The sequence below is a fragment of the Leptinotarsa decemlineata genome, unplaced genomic scaffold (assembly GCF_025532065.1).
Source record: "Leptinotarsa decemlineata unplaced genomic scaffold, Ldec_3_MD MMD2_tig00026307_RagTag_RagTag, whole genome shotgun sequence".
NCBI lineage: Eukaryota > Metazoa > Arthropoda > Insecta > Coleoptera > Chrysomelidae > Leptinotarsa > Leptinotarsa decemlineata.
In genome coordinates this window covers 10,110,142-10,125,853 of record NW_027412681.1, presented here as the reverse complement: position 1 = coordinate 10,125,853, position 15,712 = coordinate 10,110,142, and the positions used below count along the sequence as shown (strand labels likewise).

Below are 15,712 nucleotides of genomic sequence, written 5' to 3'. Positions count from 1 at the left end.
CCGAATGTACCGTGATGTTAGATAATGAATTTCTGAAAGGTATCCTTACATTGACAACGTGCGCTCGAATATGCACATCCTTGTCTCGAATTATTACGACTATTCACGATGCTTGAAAAAACTCTGGCATGATTACTTGGAACCCTTCTTCATGTAGAATATTTTGTCAAAAACTGTGGACATACGGCATTCTTGATAAAGAAATAATAAAGAATCCTCCCATTCACAGAGGTGCTGAATACACTAAAAAGTGACACTGATTGGCAATGTCAAATTGATACTTCAATATGCAATATCATTTATATTTGGGAATAAATTGATATCAACTGCAATATTTTTCACATTATGATTTAAAAATAAAGATCTGAATAAAACACGAGCGTCAGATTTCAATTCTTGCTCCATCTATCAATATGTGTACAAAGTTGGGGCAATCTTATTTCTCACGTTGAGAAAACCAAAGCAAAAACATGCAAAAGCATACTGCTTTTGGATTCTGACAACAGAGGTCGCTTCTGATGTCATGAATCGAGAACAGATTCTATGTTTGGCAGTTCGCATAGAAAATGCGTAAGTTGGTTACATTCTAAGAACAAAGTTGTTCATTGATAGAGGTGATCGATTAACGATAGCACATTTTATTTCTCGAGTGCCGTAATAAAATATATAGAAGTATGAATGAAAATATAATTTCAGTTTAATCAACAATATTGGTTCAATCCATCATTGAAAAAAAAAGTAGAGAACTTCCAAAGAAAGGAAAAAGTGTAATCAACATCATAAGACGAAGCACTAATTTCTTTCATAACATGTCACCGAAAGAGACAAATCTGCTCTTGTCACGATGACAGAACATATACGGTTAGCTAATCCCAGTCAAAGGACTTCCATTCAATTTGAAAAAGAAAATATTTCCAGAAGAAATTAGTTGGCTATCAACAACATGTAATTCCCTATAATTAATTAAATTTTCTGGTTCTGTTGTTTGGAAACTGGTAATATTTGTGCAATTTACCATGCTTTAGAGAGTACATATAAATCAATAAATAATATTTATTTTTATTAAATCTAGATTACGTGAGTAATTGACTTGTAAAATTTTGTGAATATTTGGTATAATTAGGTTCCAGTTTATTCTGATCATGTCCCTAAAGTTTGCACATAATCTCATTCCCAAAATTTTAATCTCTGATTTAACCTGAAAAATTTGTACATTTTTTTCACATTTATCAACAGGTCGTATATATGATTTATCAGAATTCACTTTTGCATTAGACGCAGCACAATATATTTTCATAATTCCGTTCAAACTTTTTATGTCATTACGATTCGAAAAGAAAACCGTCAGTCACATCGTCCGCATAGGCTGCTATTTTTTGCTCTCCGCCTCCTAATGAGAAATTACATATTCTTAAGAAAGGTTCAATTGAATTGAAATGCTAAATAATATCATCGATAAGGGCAACCTTGTCTTATGGAGCTCCTAATGTCAAAATTTTTTGAGAGATACTGAGGAATTTGCAGTGCTATAAATATTTCTTATTGTCTGAATAATGTTATTTTTGAATCCCATCGCAGACATAAATTTCCAAAGATAGGAGTGGTTTACCCTATCAAAAGCCTAGTTAAAGTTATATTAATTATGACCCCCTGGAACTGTTTGTCTTTCTTCGCATGTAGTATTAAATTCCTTATCAAAAGCAGATTATTGAGAATTGATTATACTGTCCCCCAATTCTCTTCGTTACCTAAACTGTTTGCTATAACATGCTCAAATCTTTCAGCCAAAATTTTCATAAACACTTTATAATCGTTATTTAGTAAGGTAATAGGTCTCCAGTGGTTCAGTTATAGAGGATTCTTTATTTGAAAATGGTTTAACATACCCAGACAAAAGTTGTTTTTTTTATTTCAATATGAATATCAATGTGAATTTCTACAAAATAAATGAGTCGTCAATCGAACAAATCATTGATTTTCATAGATCAGACACAAAGTAACTTCATAAAAACAACAAAACATATTGAAATATAACTGATAGCATTCTGTACATGAAAAATAGTTGGAACTATCTATTATTAGGGTATTTAAATCACGCAATAGACCCCGAAACAATGACTTTAGAATTGTTTGTTGGTTTGTCTGCTTGTCTTGCGATTGTGCGCGCTTATCATGAATGAAAAGGTCAATTCAAGGATCCACATCAAATATTCGTTGGGAAAAATGGTATGAATGTACTATTTATTCAATTTTGCCGTAATTTCAGATAACTATATACAGGGCTATTCAAATTCATTACTGTACATGGGGATCTCGTAAACGATGAGAGATAGAGTGTCGGTTAAATTGAGGCAAAGTTGCGTATTTTAGAGATCTATTCAATGATGTGAAGAAATCAAATATAGCTCTTTTTGTTCTGGAGATATACAGAAAAAACAAAAAATCCCAAATTATTTTTTTGCCTATATCTTCTTTATTCGCTGACATATTGAAAATCTGTCCACATTTTGCTACTGGCACTCGGTGTGGGCTCTCAGAATATATCCATGTATCTTTTATACAGGGTGTCATCTGACTTGGGCGACCCCCATCTTTGAATTTTTAAATACGGACCTGTATCTTTTGTTGTAGTTTTTGGATCTTAGACGTTAACTTCATACTGAGAAATTAAATTCAACTTTATATTTCGTGATTTTTCAGTAATATTCGATTATAATTGTGTGAATTATTCCCTTTTAAATTACGGCCCTGGAAATTGGTTGACTGAGTCATCGTCCATAGATATTCTAATATCTATGGACGATGACTGAATTGAATAAAAACACAATAGCAACTTTCACGTCTCCCTATGCACCGTAGAGTTTCTCGAGATTTTTTTTTTCATTTTTAGGTACCTATTCATATTTTTCCATTGCTATGAGCGTTTTCTACAATGAACTTCGAATAAGAAAACTTTTTATGATTATCTGAAACATATATACAACAAAATTATATTATATGTGTTTTGATGAGCAGAAAAAAAAATGGTAGCAATATTAGCATACGAAACGAACACTATAATTATAATGAAAATTTAAATGAAGTAAGTAACTTATATACACAAAAAAATTAATTGTGCAATAAATGTTTGAATGTTCGAATGTCAAGTTTCATCACGATCGGTTGAGTGATGTAGAAGTTTATCACTTTCCAACCAACCAACCAACAAACATCCATTTTTATATATTAGATTTAAATTCGTGTTAGGAATCACACGTTAAAAAGTAAGACCTCGTTAATCCTTAGCTCGCACAAGTTTCGACTTCTGAGGGCTGTTGTTCGTAGGGGTGCGACAGCTGATTAACGGAAAAACAGATTTTAAACAGATTATTGGATTCATCCTTCACTATCCCACACATTATTGTGGAATGGTATTTGACTCGCCAATATTCTACGCAATTTCCTTGTACTATGAACGCCTCTAGCATCGTAAATAACTCGTATTATGTAAACCGACCCAGTTGATCTTGATATTAGATTGCATCAATAAATTAAACCGAAGTCAACAGTCTCAGTCGATCGGGTGAAGATGAACTTGGTTCTTATCTTGGTCTTTGGGTTACTGAGCATTTCTAGTGGTGCTCGTATACTGGGTGTTTTCCAAGTTCCGGCGGTCAGTCACCATAGTGTGTTCCGATCGTTATGGAGAGAACTGTCCTTGAGGGGACACAACGTTACCGTAGTGACACCTTTTCCACTGAATGACGATTCTTTGGTGAACCTTACCGAGATTGACGTTAGCGATCCAAACAAGGAAATCTTCGAGAGGCATGGATTCCAGTTTTTCATGAACAAGGAGAACTATGTCCAGAGCAAGATTCCGAAGATATTTGCCCTGAATAATGAAATGGCCGAAGCTGTTCTCAGCAACAAGGAGTTCATCAAACTTTACAACAACAGTCAGCAACAGTTCGACGTGGTTATAGCACAGACGTACGTTACTCCGGTTTTGTACAGCCTATCAGCGAAGTTTGGGGTTCCACTCATAGGAGTATCTTCGATGGGAGGCTACATCGGCAGTCACTTCGCAATGGGCAATCCCCATCCCCCATCTTTATACTCAGAAATGTTTCTTCCCTACCACGGTCAGATGACGCTTCCAGAACGAGTAAAAAGTACTCTGTACTACTTTTGGGCCAGGTTTTATCGTACGTTCATAGCATTACCTAAATGCGACGCCATTGCTAAGAAGTACTTGGGGAAAGATTTGCCGTATATAGGAGATATTGAGAAGAATATGAGTTTGCTTCTCTTGACCACCAATCCATTTCTTTATACCCCAAGACCTACGGTACCGACTGTTATCAGTTTGGAACAACTGCACATCAAGCCTGTTAAACCACTTCCTCAGGTAAAACAGTAATTTTTTTTCCAATATATTAAGAATATACTATTTTAGAAGGATATTTTCCAAATCTTTTCCAAAAACTATTCTGATTGCAATCTAGCGATCAAAAAAATTTAGCTTCTAGAATGAATCATATGAAACAACAGTATCAATTTGAATTGATTGCTGCTCCTTTATCTGCTCGGATATCAGAATGGGGCCACAGAGAAAATAATGAATCATACAGTGTCGTTCATTAAAGGAAATCAACTTTCCCTTACAGTCTAATTCGTATTTGCCATTTCACATAATTTCAGTTAGCCTTAATAGAAAATAATGATTGTGGCGAAAAACGTTTTTTCTTGCAAATCATTACTATTAAAATCAGATTGTCTTGAAAAAAATTGGATTACATAATCAATTGAAATATTTCAATGCTATATTTTGTTTTCAACTTTTTAAATGTTTGATCACATATAAATGAATGAAAATCAATAGTTTCCAATCTTAACAATGATAATATTTTCTAAAGCTATCAAAGGATAGCTCTATAAAAGAAAAAACTAGGTACCAATTTTAATAGAATGTTATTCAACGAGTGTATAATGATGGCTATTATTTATGAGGTGAAGTTCATGGCTACGAGCCGCAGGCGAGTGAACTAAATCACCGAGAGAATAACAGCCATTATATGCAAGTAGAATACTATACTTTATCCACGTCTAATAAAAATTCTTGTTGAAGTTTTTTTGTTGGAAATTTTTTTATATCACATACATATTTTAAGAAACATTATTATACTATTCTAACAAATATTTCATACAATACATTATTGTTCACCTATAGGCAGTACATAGTTATCGAAAATTATAATAATCGTGAAATATCTCAAAATAATTAACACAATATTTATATTTATGTTTACAAGATATTCATTTATAGTTATTAATAATTGTTATATTTGAACAGTTGATCAAGTTAATTGCAGGAATAGAATCATCATCAAAACTAATGTTTTGGTGACTTATCAAAACATTTGAATTGTATGTACATTGATCCGTTTGGTTTACTTTTGGTTGAATTGAAGATTATATTTTGTTGGCCGTATTGGTTTTATTTTTGACGGATTCGTTTATGTAGCGTTTTGCCATAGCTGTAGACTTCCATCCACCATGTCTTTTGAGGGCAGTAATATTCCCGCCTGCGTCAACTAGTACTGTTGTAGAAGATCTGTGGAAACTGACCAGAATATCGTTCTGGATTCGTTAATTCGAGGAAAGCAGCGATCCTTCCCCATTTTCGTGAATTTGTTTATCCTAATTTTCTGAGTTGTACATTTACTATTTTGGTAATTTTAAAGGAAAGTGTCACTAGTTACATGACTTGGTCGAAGACGTATATATGTCATGTATATTTTGTGGAAGTTATTCGTAACAGTGAATTTTCGGCGAGTTTTGGTTTTGATTTTTGGCACATTAACAAAAAAAAGCTGTTCCAAGATCTTGTGAATAGGTTATTTTATTTTGAACAACTCATTATTTCTATAAGCACCCATTATTGTCATTTTAAGCAACCTTGCATTACAGAATGTAATTAAATAACTATGTGATAGATTTACCTGATATCTTACCTTTGCTACTAGGAATGCATCGTCAGATGCTTCAGTTAAAAAAAATTTGATATCTTTGGTAGAAAAAGTTTTCGCCTTTTCAGGCTGAAAACCTTCTGTTTTTCGTTTCAGTTTTTTTTATAATCTTTTGAAATCATACCTTGATGTAAGGTGATCGTACTTCTAAGCATTGAATGAGAGGTCCATAGTGTTGAAAATTTATATTTTGCGGACAATTTAGTAAAGTATACTAACAATGAATTTCATTAGTTCAGACTTTCATTGTCTGATATTATATAAAATGATTTGAAATCCCTGAAAGAACTAAAAAAGAAGAATTGAAAATGAATAGCCGAAAGAACAAGTATATTAAGCAAAAAACCTGAGATGAAATAATGGTGAAATGAAATACAAGTGAAAATAGAACAATTGAACAAAAAATTAAAATAAAAAAGTTGAGAAATTTCAAGCCAAGTAACTTCACGATGTTTCGATTGTTAGTATCCACAATCGTCTTCGGGTGATGACTGGACTAATTCCCCCTCCCGGGTTGAGTGCCCTGAAGTAGAAGCTCCCCCCCCCCAGCTAGTTAGCGAGGCGAGCCTACTACCCCACTCCATCCACCCCTGCTCTCCGAGCGGTCCTCAACTTACTGATGGGCACTTCAGCAAGATTGACATCTGACCTCTTTTGGTCGAAAGCCATCCTTCAGGTGCTATTCTTTCTGATCGGTTGAATTATTTTGTCGTGACTATTCCTAACTGAATTCTTGCATGGAGGCTCCCAAAAACTAACCGGCGGCTGTTGCTTGCGTCGGGCATTCCTCAGTGAATCCAAGGATATTTGAATCGCGGTCGAGTTATTCTGCGGTGAACTTGCTGAAAGAAAGTCTGATTGATATGCTCACCGGAGTCGCCTGACGGCGACTCGTAGGGGCGGTCGTAGATTCTTTTTTGTCGGCCTTGGGTGTTTGTCCCTTTCTCGGAATCTGGGGTCATCCATATTCAACGCATCGTGTAGATCCCGTAGCGCTGGGTTGTTGTGCCATCTGATTCTGTTGAACACGCTTTCTGCGTGTTCTCTCATATACACGTCCACATATTGCGTGTCCAGGTCTAAGTCTCTGTATATAAATCTGTTGGGGATATAGTACGTTGCGTTCACGGCGGCCCTTACGCTCGCGTTCATGAACGACTGTATCTTTTTCCTGTATATTTGTGCGCACTGGCCCCAGGCAGTGCAGGAGTTCAGTATTATGGGCATCAGAACGGTTTTGAGCGGACTAATTCCTCCAAGAGATGACTATTTATGGGCCATTCGAGTACTTTCACTTATCCCCACATAGCAATAGATATTCCAGGTATATTTCATGAATATACATTTAAGGATATTGTATTATGCTATGAATATGCCATGGATATATATATATCTTCTGGAGAATATTCCCTGGAAGTGCTTCTGGCGAACCTTTGATATATTTTAAGAATATTCCTTGGGAATATTCTTGGAATATCTTATAATATTCTTAGGATATCTAAGGTATATTCTATTAAGAATATTCCAGGAATAGAACCTGAGGAATATTCATAAAATATTCAGGATATTCTTAGTTTATTGTAGGAATATACAAAAGAGAAACACCATAGAATATTCTTTAAATATATTTTATGAATATTCTAGGCATATTTGGAATATTCCAAGAATGTGACGAGTAACCGCTATTAGGCATGTATATATTGCATTTTGATACAAGATTCACACAAGTAATAAAACACATAATATTCATAAACAAATATATTTTAAAAACAATATACACTGAAATATTTGACGTTTCAACCAATATTAAAAATAAAAAATCTAATTCAAAATATTTATTCACTGAATGAAATATTCCTGAATACTGTCATATTACAAATATTAGAAATGTATTCAAATTAGGATGTTCCTACTCTCAAACAAATGTATACCAAAAAATGTACTGAAATAACAATTCTGTGAATTCATCAGCACTAATTAAAAAATAATAAATATATCATTTCATTGAAAAAGAAAAAGTGTATTACATCAAGAAATAGGTTAGGTTGGGTTTCTCACTTAGAAAAATAAACCCACAAATGAAGTATTTAAAATGAGTGGTCTGATGGGTTCTTCAATGAATTTCACTTACTTAAAGTTATTCAAACTTTGCTCACCAGAATAGTTTTCCTTATATTTGTCCAACAATGCATCAGCCAGTGTTTCAATAGTAATACCTGGAACAAAATGTACATTAACGTTCATTATCACTATTTGAGAGTGGCACAATAAAACTGGAATAAAAATCAAATAGATATTTTTCGTATAGATTACTCATGAACATTTACAACATTTTATGACTTGGAGAGCAACTTGCATTGTCTTGTTGAAAAAATAATTATTACGTTTTCAGTTCCTTGGCGCACCTGCCTGTACCAGGTACCACTCTGTTTCCTTTTGGGCAAATTGATACTATCTTGAAAATTATGAAAATAAATGATACAAAAGAATGTGTCATTCACTTACTTTTCTCTATTGAAGATACACAACTGAAATCACTCTATTTCAAACATGTACTTAGTCAAACCAACAAATCCCACACACCAACTCTCCTCAAACCTAAAATGAGGTATAGTAGGTTAATCACCATGACTTTACTATCAATACTATTGCATTTTACTTACTTTTCTTGAAGACTGAATAAATGCAACTCTCCTGTTTGAAGATCCAAAATCAAACTATTCGCTGTACTGCAAATTGGACAACCCCAAATTATAAATGGTACACTGAACGTGACAGAATTATACTTTGATAATAACACCAACACACCATGCATTACACACGCGAACCTGCCACGTCAACCGCCATGTTGAATCAAATGTCGAATTTAACGCAAACGCAAATGTACCATGCATTAAGGGACAGCCGCTTTCACAGAGCTTATTCGACTGTCGCGCGCTACACTTTAATTGACCAATGAGAAACGTTTACTCCAATTATTCACTTCCCCATTTCTCTGTTTCCAGGATTTTTCGCTTTGTAATTAAATAATTTCAAATACAAAAAGACAAATAGGATGAGAATTAACCAATTTATTGATGCAATTGGTTCATTTATTGGTCCATTCAAATTTTTTTGTCGTTTCCAACAGTTGCTGTTGGAGCAATTCATCCAGAATCTTTGCGTTGAGTTCAAAAACTGGTTAACACTATCAGGGTTATATACATTAGGTTATGCATTCGATTAAGATCTTCAAATATTTTTGTTTTTAATAATATTGAATTATTTGAATACGTTATTATAAGATAATTCAAAATTCCATTGTATAGAATATTCCAAAATATACCGTGGGGATATATTCTAAGAATATACCATATGGTATATTCGAATATTCAAGGGAGAATAATCCATTTATAGACATTCTATGCACATTCTTTCGGGAATAATCCTGCCATATTCATTCAAGCATATTCTATGAATATTCTAAAGGCATGTATATATTCCAAGAATATTCTATGAATATTTGGAAAATATACGTTCGTTTTATGATATACAGGGAATATTCCATGAATATCTAGTGCTGTGTGGGTCTCTGCTTTCCATTTCCGCTTCACTGGTTTCCGGCAATAAAGTCAGTGAGGCAACTTTAACAGCTTCTTTAATTTTTGGTGGTATTGAAGAAAAGTCATTTTCATTTTCTATATTTATTTTCAGTTCGTTTTTTAACACAATTCAACACAGAATATCAAAACACTGAAAAATCTACGCACAGAAACAATAATGTTGATAGGTTTGTTTTGTTTCAAAAGCTATTTCGATGTATGAAATCGTATATTCAGAAATAGATATGACACGCACATTCAAAGATAATTCACCATTTTACTTTTTCTATATGTAGGTACAAAACTGAATTGAAAATATTTTGCGGTTTACACGATAAAATTTCAAAAACCAATTGTGTGTATCAAAACAATATAATAAGATGAATCAAGAAAGATCTGACAGTAGTGATTCACTGCCGTGATTAATGATCCAATAAACAGACGTATAATGGGTAGGTACATTATATTATAATTACCGTGGATAAAAATCATTGAGTTTTTCATGTGAACCTGTTTGTTTAATTACGAATCGAAGGACATCTCGATCGAACTGGAAAATTATGGTAGATACCAAGATACCACTCATGAACGAAACAAGCAAAATCGCAGCAGTTTTTTTATTGGTCAATTTTTTTTCCAATTCATTTTCAGATAATTTTCAATGAATATTTAGTAGTAGTACAGTAACAGTATACAAGTTCACCCTAATTGAAAAGTTGACATTATTTATAATTAAAAATATGCAAATAGGTTTTACCTATATTTTGATGTTTGTAAAATCTGTATTATTCGACTCTAGTCGAACTCGTGCAGTGTGTCTCAAATCCATTTTTGCAACGCTTTCATACCACAAGAAGAAAACTGAGATGAAATATTCACATATTTTACATTGGGGACTTATGTTTCGACAGAAATTCACCCTATATTGTTTGTCTCCATAACAATGATATATGACGCTATGCCCTTGAAATACCACATAAATTCATCATTCGCTAAGTAAACAATCTTGTCAGACATATTTATTTCTGATTTTGATTATTATTTCTTTCATATCTCAACAAACAGAATGACATATCTTTGGGTATGACGTCATCACCGGTTTTTAGAAAAGAATATGGAATTTTTTGTTATTTTAAAAATGTTTCTTCGAAGGTGGTTGAAAATGTTTCGTGGTGTATTTCATCAGTTCGGAGTTCCATTGTCTAATATAATATAAATTGATTTCAAATCCCTGAAAGAAATTAAAAAGATTAACCAAAAAATAAAAATTTTATTAGACAAACAGACTGAAATTACAAAGAAATAATATACAAGCAACAACCAAGAAAATAATAAAAAAAAATTGAAAAGTTAATACAAGCTGAAAATAAAAAAAAATTATTAACAATAAATGAAACTGGAAATTAAATGATTCCAAACCAAGTTACGTCACGACGTTTCGATTGTTAGTATCCAGAATGGTCTTCGGGTTATAACTGGACTTATTCCTCCGAGATCTGACTATTTATAGGTCATTCGAGTGCTTTTACCTATCCCCTCTTCCCTCACTACGCTTCATTGGTTTTAGCGGCAGATGACCGTTTGGCGGGGGTTGGTCGTTTTCCGCTTGATTAGAGGTTTCCATATGTTACGCTAGCTTGGCTGAATGCATCGATGGACAACATATATGCGGCTTTTCGAATATTCTCCTAAACCAGTGTTCCTTCTTGTGGATGATTTCAGCTTGAGCCCACTTGATGTTATGATGATGAGTAAACATGCTCTGCTATTCCTGATTTGCTGGTTTCTCCTCGCTGTGTGTGTTTCTTGTGCTCAGCAATGCGCATTGCCGCATTGCTGTTTATTGATAAAGTACTTAATTTTGAGTTTTTCGCGACAAATTATCTGGAGTCGTGGGCATATTGATTGAAAAATTGACACTTTCACTCAATAAGTCGAAAAGTAACTTTAGTAAACAAAAATTGCCACACAAGAAGAGGTGGCATCAACCCTCCTGGTAGAAACAACCCGCCTTTAAGGGTCAACCTTGATTTTTTTTACAAATTGATCGAGCATTTCAATGTGTGATTTGTGAATTCTACCCATAAGTTGAAGAGAAATGAAATGAGTGAAAAAAATGCGAAAAACGGTTGACCTTGTAGGCAATTGAATGGAAAATTTTGAACGACACAATATATTAAACGTATTGATTTTCGCCCGCTTTATCTTTTTTGAAAATTTTTAATTTTCTTCAAATTCAAAGTTAGTGCAAATAAAATGTTTTACTATTAAGAGAAAAAGGTATGCAATGGGACGAATTTTTTGGAAAATTGAATTAGTGGATTTGGGATGTCATTGTACTTTCGAAAAAAAAAAAATGTGCCCCACTTTTTGAGTCTACGTATTACGAACTTATTTCTCGTGAGTTGATTCCCTTTCTATGTTATTTCAAGGAGTAAAGTATATTTTACAATATTTCTGATTGGGTATTTTGAGATCTTATTGTTTATTTCAGGCAATTGTCACTTTTTTTTCAAATTAACTCCTCTTTGTTCTAGGATTTGAAAGAGTTTTTAGATAAGGCCAAGGAAGGAGTCATCTATTTCAGTTTGGGTTCAAATGTTAAGAGTGTCAATATTCCTGACAGAGTGAGAGACACTTTAATGGAGGCTTTCTCAGACTTACCATATACAGTTCTGTGGAAGTATGAATCTGATATTTTGATCAACAAACCAAAGAATGTGCACATCAAGAAGTGGCTTCCACAACAAGATCTGTTGGGTGAGTACATTACATATCATTCATTTGAAGGGATTCTAAATAGTATATTTTCAGCACATCCAAACATCAAAATGTTCATCAGTCAAGGTGGTTTGCAGTCGACAGAAGAAGCAGTTTCCAGAGGTGTGCCCATATTGGGAATACCTTTCATTGCCGACCAAGAAATGAATATAAAACGACTGGCTCAACTGGGAGTTGCAGTTGGGTTGGATTTTGTCACAGTCACTAAAGAAGAAATCCTGAATGCTGTTAAGGAGATTATAGATAATCCCAAGTATGTACCCATCACACAGTTATTCAATACTTTCCTGAACAATTACAGTAGTGAATTCTAGAGAACGTTCAATAATGAAAATCGATACTCCGAAACCACTTTTGCCTCCAGTTAGCTACCTTCCAACAAGCATTTCTCAGAAGTATTCATGAAGCCTGTGACGGAAAACTTGAATCTCTGATGTAAATAAAAAAATCGAACCATTTTATAGGCATGAATGAAAGTAAATTCAAGTATCAATAATGAAAACAATAATTATCTTAGTAAATGAACTAAAACAGACAAAGACTTCAACTTTGGAAACATTTTCGTGTGGTGATGCAAAATACTTTGAAATTTATTGAATATTTCATACTTATATCTTTTTAGATATTTTATAGATGGAAAGGACGAAATTTCTATGAATTTCTCATTCTAGATCTAGATTGATTTTCACCTACAAGAAATGTGAACTGAATATACATTTATATTTTTTCCCAATTTTGCATCAATATTCTATACATGAATCAAACAAACCCTGGATTAAAATAGGTCATTTACTTATTTATTTATTCATTCATTACAGGGGATAACCCAATTTAGAAATAATACAAAATACAATTGGAACATATAATATCATGCTCTAACATCATTTCAAACCTTCCTTATCTTATGTACATCCATATAGAATAAGTCAAGATTATTTGAAAACTTGTTTGAAGATATGTTGATTCTGTTGAGAGGAAAATGATAATCACGGGTATTATAAATAAAGGTTTTCAATGAAATAATCTCAAGTATTACCTGAGATAATTTTTTGCTGGAATATTACATCACTGACACGTCGTCTGTGATAAAATGGCTGAATATTAATGATATTTTTTACTTAAACATACTCATATTGCTCTCTGGGTAAACTCCCATGATAAGCACATCATCTGAAAAGTTTTTCACGCACTCTTTCAATTTGTTTGACAGAGCTGTCATAGTGTGGAGACCAGACAATGGACCCATACTCTAGTATGGATCTAACATGAAAATAGTAGAGTATCTTCATTGATGTGGGTTTATTAGTGTGGTATAGTTTTTCTGTAACTGAATTATAAAACAATAAGGTGGAAATTTCTCGAAAAATTGTGGAGAACTGAGCGATAAAAATTTTTTGTTTCGAGAAACCTGGATTCTGGGTAATTGAAGTAACAAATAATAAAGCGAATCGAATGTATAGAATGGTATATTATTCAACTAGTTAGAAAGGTGACGATTGCTCGTGAGAATGTGATTTCAAAAATCCAGTTGAAAGATTGAACCATTGAAATGAAATTTCCAATTCAAAATCAAACAAATATTTTCTTGCAGAAGAATTATCAATGATATCTTTCAAATTATATTTTAATGAAACTGGAAGAACATTCACAGAAATTTGTTGAAAATATCTCTTTAAAATCTGTTTTTTGTTAACCATTCGTCGCCCTTTCGAGAAAAAAACCAAAACTTGGTGCGAGTTAAGAATGAAGGAGGCATTGCCTTTCTCAATTTCTCAGCTCGGCCATCTCGCTCGAACTACCGTTTCACATAGTGATCGATTGAAACGTATATAGAACGAACCACTCACGCTAACCAATCGGCTACTGTGCCTCCCGGAATGTGCACGAAAATTTCATTTGAAATTTGTTACTACTCCGTTACTAGTCAAGATCTGTAACTTGAAAACTGTGGGTCGTACATTTTGAGCTTATATTAACTGTTTCTTGACGATTTCAATGCTTGACAACAGCTTTACAAACACTATTCCTGAAAAATATCACATCAAGAAATCGAATTGAAATTAAAAAAAATATTTCATGCCATTTCAATATCAAAAATTAATTTTTGGATAAGCAGGGAATCTATTTCACTCAGAATTTGTTTTCATCAGGAATCTTTTTTGTTTCTATACAATATACGATTCTCAGATAGGAAAGAAGATAGGAAATTGAGAATTTTTGTTAATTTTTCAGTACAATTTCTGGAGAAACTACCTTATAATTTCGAAAAATGTACTTCAATACAGATGACTTCACCAGAGAAAAAACAGATGACTTCAACATAGAAATGAATATTAGGAGTATTTCCATTTTACACACCCTGAAGACTTTTACCACTGGAATTAAATTGAAAAAATTGATTTCTGCTAACAATCAATTGAAAACACTTTCCCATCACCACAACAAATGTGTTTCTATCTCTATTCGGGTTTGAATGCCTCCGTGGTTTGGAACTCCATCCTAACGTTTCGTCAGCACGAGTGGCTGGTTTCTTCAGAGGTTTATTCATCTTGATGATTCACTGATGACTGGTGATTTCTAGTTCATAAGTTGTATTTATGTTGACTCTGGTACTTCTAGTTGATGCGTTGCTATTGGCTGAAGTGTTATTACCGGTTAATGACGTAACAATCCATTGCACTGTTGCTACTTTAGCATCTTCCAGTATGGTATTTCAAATCGGGTTACCACCTGCCATTTTCTTTGTAGTTTTCCGTATGCTTATGGATTTCTATGGCTTCCCGTACAAGCCGTACAAATTAGCGTCCTCGGGACATTATGACAGTCAAAATGATCTTCTGAGGTCGCTAATTTGGTTAGCGAAACGCGCGTCGTGAAAGTCATTTTTGTTTTGGTGTTTTCAATAGATTCATTTCACGCCAGAGACTGAGATATGTTTCTAGAAATATTCTGAATCTGTCTGTTATGTCTCAGAGAGAGATCTAAGGAATGAATGTTCTTGGAACGTATATTCCATTACTTCATTTTCATACTGTTATTTCACAAACGTAAAAAAAAGTTTTTACTTCACTCAAAGCTTGCACGTTGTTCTATTGCGAATATATCACATACACTTCGCTTCAATTCTCATTAGAGAATTATCAATTGAATTTTTTCAATTCATTATTCTGATGACCTCATCAACTGAGGCCAATTTGGAAAAAATCTAATTTTTTTGAAAACTTTTTCAAGATGTTCAGCTGTTAAGGAGAAATTATTTTTAATTTTTTTCCTACTTCATTAGATAGTGCTAAAACTCGGTTTTTCGAAACATTCACAAAGAAATTGCCTGTGCAGTGA

At 33.4% G+C, this 15,712-nt stretch overlaps 1 protein-coding gene and 1 long non-coding RNA gene across 2 annotated transcripts in view; one reads left to right on the top strand and one right to left on the bottom strand.

The window, feature by feature from the left end:
• The window catches only part of LOC111506945 (uncharacterized), a 36,310-nt gene that overhangs the window by 20,002 nt on the left and 596 nt on the right, over window positions 1–15,712 (top strand). Inside the window, exons 5-7 of the mRNA XM_074181106.1 lie at window positions 3,530–4,390; window positions 12,130–12,352; window positions 12,407–12,626. Coding sequence (XP_074037207.1) covers window positions 3,530–4,390; window positions 12,130–12,352; window positions 12,407–12,626 — 1,304 coding nt within the window. The remainder of the gene's footprint in view (window positions 1–3,529; window positions 4,391–12,129; window positions 12,353–12,406; window positions 12,627–15,712) is intronic.
• On the bottom strand, window positions 7,930–9,361 carry LOC141485028 (uncharacterized). The gene is made up of 3 exons (XR_012466971.1): window positions 8,675–9,361; window positions 8,517–8,609; window positions 7,930–8,227 (listed from the first exon to the last, which is right to left on the bottom strand). It is a non-coding gene; the product is annotated as an uncharacterized lncRNA (long non-coding RNA).